At 32.8% G+C, this 6,497-nt stretch overlaps 1 protein-coding gene across 2 annotated transcripts; it reads left to right on the forward strand.

Annotated features, from left to right (window-relative positions):
• Window positions 1-296: 296 nt before the first annotated feature.
• On the forward strand, window positions 297-2,328 carry LOC127159534 (lectin-like). Of its 2 annotated transcripts, none has more exons than XM_051102342.1 (6): window positions 297-453; window positions 566-641; window positions 1,403-1,560; window positions 1,650-1,790; window positions 1,926-2,040; window positions 2,162-2,328. In XM_051102342.1, the coding sequence occupies exons 1-6, from the start codon at window positions 451-453 to the stop codon at window positions 2,263-2,265; spliced, it is 597 nt and encodes a 198-aa protein (XP_050958299.1). In that variant the 5' UTR covers window positions 297-450; the 3' UTR covers window positions 2,266-2,328. The 2 variants fall into 2 exon arrangements, with proteins under 2 accessions (XP_050958299.1, XP_050958300.1); XM_051102343.1 differs by having other exon boundaries at window positions 1,418-1,560.
• Window positions 2,329-6,497: the final 4,169 nt, after the last annotated feature.

Genomic DNA, 6,497 nt, shown 5'->3' on the forward strand with positions numbered 1-6,497 from the left:
ATGATAAAGTGATTCAGGTTGACAACTGTTGCTGGCAGCGTGAAGTGGATGTTGACACCAAGAGATTCACAACTGTTTAACCACGAGATATATCAGTTTCACTGTATGGTGTGGTAAAATAGAGTTTTTAGATGCTTGTCATTTACCAGATTGCCTCTTTCTGACTAATGTGCTGTCTACAAAATCAGTTTTAGCTTGTTTGCCCATTACAGTGCTGACAGAGATGAGGTATATATTATATATTATATATATTTCTTTTTAAAATGCTTCAGTTGCTAGATGTCTGAAACAGTTTCCTGTGTGATGAAGAATAAAAAACTGTTCTAGACCCACAAGTCAGTAAGATCAAGAGAAGAGGAGGAGTTGTGAAATCGAATGGAAAGGTATAAAATAAGGTGAAACAGAAGCAAAACTTATGAGGACAGAAAGACAACAAGCTGATGAGCTGCAATGGTAAGTCCTCTCCTTGAATTAACAGTCCTTGTATGTAAAATATATTACATATCATATGTAACAAATATAACATTTGAACGTGGTAAATAATCATATTCTACTTCTTTCACAGTTTAAATCAGGATCAATTAGCCTTCTGTTGATGATGCTCCTTTTTGGGAGTGGAAACTTCTTAACAATGAAGAAAGGTAATGATTATTTCATACTAAAATATGTTGAATTTTCAAAATTTTACCCATTACTGCAGGCCCATTCCTTAATGAGCACTTGATAATTAACGGTAAACCAGGTATTGTTAAAAAACAACAACAAAAAAAGCACTTGACCATATAGTTATGGAGGGCCAAATTACTCAAAATTAAATAATTAAATAAATGTTGAAATATATAAATAAATCGTTAAATGCATCATTTAATTATTGAAAGCATAAATAAATGTATAAATATATATTTATTTAAATATGTATTTATTTATTTAACTTTTTATTTATTGATTTATTTAAATATTTATTTATTCTGGCTTGGAGGCTTTGAATTTTTTGAGGTAAAAAAAGACAGAAGACGTTCACAAATAGGGTTGTGAACTAGAAAGACCAAAGTAATCGAGCTGGAAAGGTGACGCCCACTATTGTTGAGCGACGTGCCGACAAATGAAATGTAGAGGCAATAAATAAATGCGTAAATATATAAATAAATATTTAAATAAAGAAAGAAACAAAGAAACAAATATTTAAATAAATATTTAAATAAATAAAAAGTTAAATAAATAAATATATATTTAAATAAATAAATATTTATACATTTATTTATGCTTTCAATAATTAAATGATGCATTTAACAATTTATTTATATATTTCAACATTTATTTAATTATTTAATTTTGAGTAATTTGGCCCTTCATATATAGTTTGTACATATGGTTTATATATAGTGTGAATGAAAATTCTTAGAGCTTTGTCATTTAGGGTTTGCTGCTGGCCGTACAAATGTCACTGAGTCGTGCGCTATGCCTAAGTCGTGTAAAGTGTACGGCTTCACTGACTGGTATAAAGCGGGCCGTTACTGTGTCAAATACTTTAACAGCCCTCTCAACTTCACTGATGCTGAGGTAGGTTTTTTTGTCAATGTAAAAAAAATTAAGTAAATGAATCAATGTAATGTGTAGTCATTAAATTGTTCTTCCTTTTTCATATCCAGTTGAAGTGTAGGGCCACAGCCCCTGGTGCACACCTGGTGTCAGTGCACAGTAAAAAGCATAATGATTACTTGCTCTGCATGGTGCAAAAATTCAACCCAAACAACCTGCGCTTCTGGCTTGGAGCCTTTGAATTATTTAAGGTAAAAAAAGACAGAGGTGTGAAGAGGTTCATAAATAGGGAGAGCAAAGAGAAATTATTAAATTGTTATTTTTTGTTTTTCAATGACATGCACACACTATTAATTTTTTTCTTCTTTAAAATCTCATTCTCTCAGTCTGGTGTATTTCTTTGGACTGATGGATCCTTCTGGGATTTTCAAATTTGGACAAGTGGTGAGCCCAACCACATGTACACTAGCACAGAGGACTGTGTGGAGATGAACTGGAAAGGTAAGAACAGACAAACATCAATGGGTTATAAGATAGTCACATTTCATTTTAACTTTTAAAATATTTGGTAAGACACACTGCAGAAGTTAGAATAATCTCTTTCATTCATTGACATTTTCAGAGACTGGCAAATGGAATGACGACTCTTGTCATGTCAAGAAAAACTACATATGTGCCTTCAAGTGGGATACCGTCTTGAAACCAGGCTCTGAGAAGATGGAGTAGTTTTAGCTGGGTATATAATGCTTTCTGAATAAAATGATTTTCTTTGCAACAGCAACAAAAAAAGGCAATAAAATAAAAACAATTCTTTAAATGTTCAAACTTCTCAAAAATGTTTGTACACAGCAGATGCTTTTCAGATCAACAGACCTTTAACAGACATCTTGCAGATGTACGTGTGCTATAATTGCTATGTATTCCATATACTAACATTATAATTAATAATTACAATGAATGATGTTCGTGGGCTGAAGTGACCCTAGTTTTAATACACCAAAAATCACAATATGCAAAACAGTAAATAGTAACTAAGGCAAACAGATCAAAACAGTATAATATGCTATAACAAAATTGTGACTTTTAAAAAACTACGTAAAATTATAAATATGAGAGCATATGATAAATGTGGTGTATTTAACAAACATTTCGCACATTTTCTAACTGTATTTACAAACTGAATATAGCTACAGTAATACAACTTTTAAATGTTATGTTTGTTTTAGAAATGTATCTGTACTATCCCTAATTATAGGCTTATTATTTTTGCTTTTTAGGCTCATTTTGAGCACAATTATGTGCTTTCAGCTAATTGTAAAAGTGTAATTGTTTATTTATTTATTTTTTATAATTATTTTATTATATTTATATTATTCATTCATATCAGAGTTAACATAAATAGTTTGACTACCTTGAAATCAATGTCTCTTTTAATAATTATTATAATAGCGTTCTGCTCAAGGTAGCATAACGCAACCAAGTAGGCCTAGGTTTTAGCTTGGCTATTTCATCTTTTCAGCTAGAGCGCTGTTGTTGAAAGTAGTAATGACACAATTGCTCAGATAACCTGCCTGTTATGTTGGTCAAGTATTTTACAGTGTATTTGTAGGTTGGTGTTAAACAAACACAACAGGAAACGGGGACATTTTTGATACAGTTCGAGTCAGGGAAACGAAACCAAAATCCAAGCCAGTCTCTGGAAAACAGGGACGTCTAATCACCATCATAAATGTATAACTACAGGGGAAAGATGGCTTTAAACTCACTATCCTTAATCTAACTAGTTTACAGTGCATATATTTGTGTTAAGGGAAAAATAGATTTATAGATCATTTCTTTACCATAAGCTATTAAACCAAATAGAAATAGCATACATAAAGACTCAGAATAAATAGATAGCCTAACTCAGATAACTGGGATACTCATACAGCAATACTTGAATACCTTAATATTAAATAGAACTCTCACATTAAGAACAAAACTGAATTCAGGGAGTGGGATACAGAACGGGGAAACACATTTTAATTCTTGTTGGTGATCTACAGTTCATTAGTGGAATCTGAAGGCCAGCAAAGACAACACACAAACACAATGTAATGCCATTTTCTCAAAACAAACGTACAATCCAAACTCGCTGTCATTTCAGTATGGAAACATTTTTGCAACACCAATAAATTTCCTTTTATTTCTCTTTTGAATTTTCCAGTTTTTAAGACAAGGTGTCCATTGAACCACTTTAAACTGCTGAGTACTTTAAAGAAAGAAAGAAAGAAAGTGTGGGTGGGGTTGATACATATGCAATATAAATTAATAAAAAGTGGGGGCAGGGTGATAGAGGTCAGAATTCTCCCTCTAAATGTAAGCCTGGCACAGTGCCACCTGGTGGACAAAACAGAAAACAATAAATAATATTATAAAAATAGTAGCTTTCGGGAGAATTCGCAGGGGCCCCACACAATTGCATGCTTTGCGTAGTGGGTAAACAAGCAACTGCATACTCAGAGAAAAGTTTCTGTGGCTACTGTGTCTCGTGTGTGGTGTGGAAGTAGCTAGTGTGAAGATGAACGCTTGTCACAATGAACGAATGAGAAAAAATCTGCCGTTGATCATTCTCACCATTTGTAAACCGTTGATTATTTATCTGTCTGTTTTAATACGATGTCTTGTATGCAAGGGTACAATAGTGACTCAAACCACATTCATCCACGCACAGGAGCAGTGCCGAAGCACAATCAAAACAATGTTCTTCCTCAAGACGCATGCGTGCCATTTTATTTTAAATCACTAGAGGGCGAAAACAGTAATGTCTAGGTTATGCATGTAACACTAGGCTCGTTTGAGATGCGCCTATCCTCGCCTGAAATGTAGGCGAGAGTAGGCGGCTGCAGTGAGGGGAGGAGTGAAATAAGTGCAGTCAAGACGGACAGTTCTGATCTCTCGAAGTAGAACAGACACCTACGAGATCAAAGGCGGATATCGCGTTATCAAACTCACGTGCTGTGTTACTGATAAACATGATATAATTTCAGCTCTGTTGTGTTTATATTAAAATAAATATGATGAACAAGACACTCAAAGTGCTTGATATTTAATTCCATACAAAAGGCGTAATTATCATCCTTTTTTACTTTAATACAAACGTGTATTTTAGATTTTTATAGAAATATAACAACAATAACAACAATCACATATCTCACGCAGAGATCGCACTGGTATAGTGCTTGGGAATATCCATGGATAATTTAAACACATAATCACATGATATTATATTAACAAATAAAACATTTTAGTAAAGAACGGCAACATCACGGTTGTCTGAACCAATGAGCTTTAAGCTGTGTCGTCATCCAGGCGTTTCCCATCGTGCTTTTGGTCAGCGCAGTTGTGCTTTTGGTCAGAGCCTCTGCTATGGGGGGCGGATCGTGCCACTGATTACCAACCAAAGGAAACAGTCGCGTACTTTTTACGTGTGAGAAGGAGTACGTCGCAACACAGACGCGTGACACCAACGCCGGAGAAGGAGTATGTTGCTGCCACACTAAATTAATTTCTTACTCTCATGTTTTTCCCCTAGGTTTTTTTAAAAATATTTTCTTTATCAATCATTAACTTTTTTCTTTTACTTTCCTGTGTTCTGATGACACTGGATATATCCTTGACACAAATCGTGTATACAAAGTTTTATGTAATGTCATCTCTGTACTGTTTATGAACATAATAATAATAATAATAATAATAATAAAAAAGAATTTATTCACTTTCTCTTGGAGATTAATGACTGTGCAAACTGTACACCACCAAGTCGCAATTTTATGCTATGTTCACGATTATTACCAACTTCAAATATAAGAACATAAAATTGATAATTATAATCTATAAACATAATATTCTGGAATAGGCCTATGTCATTCTGAGCTTTTATTTTTGATGCTTGTAAGATTTTATTTTTAATTCAGCTGACTATACAATGTGTCAATAGATTAGCTCACAATATCAGACTATATGCGATATTGTTTTCAGGAGATGAAGTCATTTTAACAGCCTATTATTTTCAATAAATCAACAATAACAAAATATAGGAAAATACTATTCTAATCACACATTTCAAAACAATGCAGGATCATTTTCAAATGTTTTAACTAGTGCTGTCAGTAATGATTATTTTGTTGATCATATGCTAAAGATTTTATTTATTTATGTATGTTTTGTAATTAAGATAAGTGAACAATAGCTTTTAGTACAAATTAAATAGGCTACATGTAATGATGAGGCAATAATAATTGGTTGAAATTAAGTATCAAAAGTAAGTAGTCATATTGTTTTACTGATAAACACTATTAAAATACATTAAGACATATATAAACAATAAAATTGCGTGTTATAGCCTAAGAAATGCCAGCAGACGGCGCCAGCGGCCTGACGATTGTTGTTAAACTTTGCATTACGAGCAAACCATTGTTTCTCTATAGTTTAATTCCATTTAATTGGTATGTTTGGCCACATGTTTATGATAGAAATACTACACCCAACAGTTTAAAGTTGTATTTTGAAACCCAAAAATTTATTTATAAATATATTGATGCGTTCATGTGTTGCTGGTGTATGTTTTTAAGTTGCTACAAATAATTTCAACAGCACATGTTTTGTCCACATTCCCAAATGCAAGTTATTGTGGAAAATAAATTACCAAGCATAGAATAAAATAAGGCAGTGGCTAAGTGCAAATAGCAATAGAGGCTGTTTACACTATGTTAAAATAAGATTTTTTTGCTATTTATACCACTTATTTCAATTATCTGCACCTCAGTATTTAAGTACATTCTAAAACAGTATGCAACTTACTGAGTGTAAATTTTAATTCAAATTATTAAATAGATGCCATGGTTGACACCTTATTAGGACAATAAAGCCCTGCATACACCTACCCTAACCCTACCCAGTTTTATTTTTTTAACTTT

The sequence above is a fragment of the Labeo rohita genome, unplaced genomic scaffold (assembly GCF_022985175.1).
Source record: "Labeo rohita strain BAU-BD-2019 unplaced genomic scaffold, IGBB_LRoh.1.0 scaffold_225, whole genome shotgun sequence".
Taxonomy (NCBI): domain Eukaryota; kingdom Metazoa; phylum Chordata; class Actinopteri; order Cypriniformes; family Cyprinidae; genus Labeo; species Labeo rohita.

Bases quoted from the DNA above. Each gene is read 5' to 3' on its own strand.
- LOC127159534 (XM_051102342.1), top strand. The intron at 642-1,402 runs GTAATGATTATT...GAAAATTCTTAG, and splicing joins CTTCTTAACAATGAAGAAAG to AGCTTTGTCATTTAGGGTTT. The intron at 1,561-1,649 runs GTAGGTTTTTTT...TTTCATATCCAG, and splicing joins TCAACTTCACTGATGCTGAG to TTGAAGTGTAGGGCCACAGC.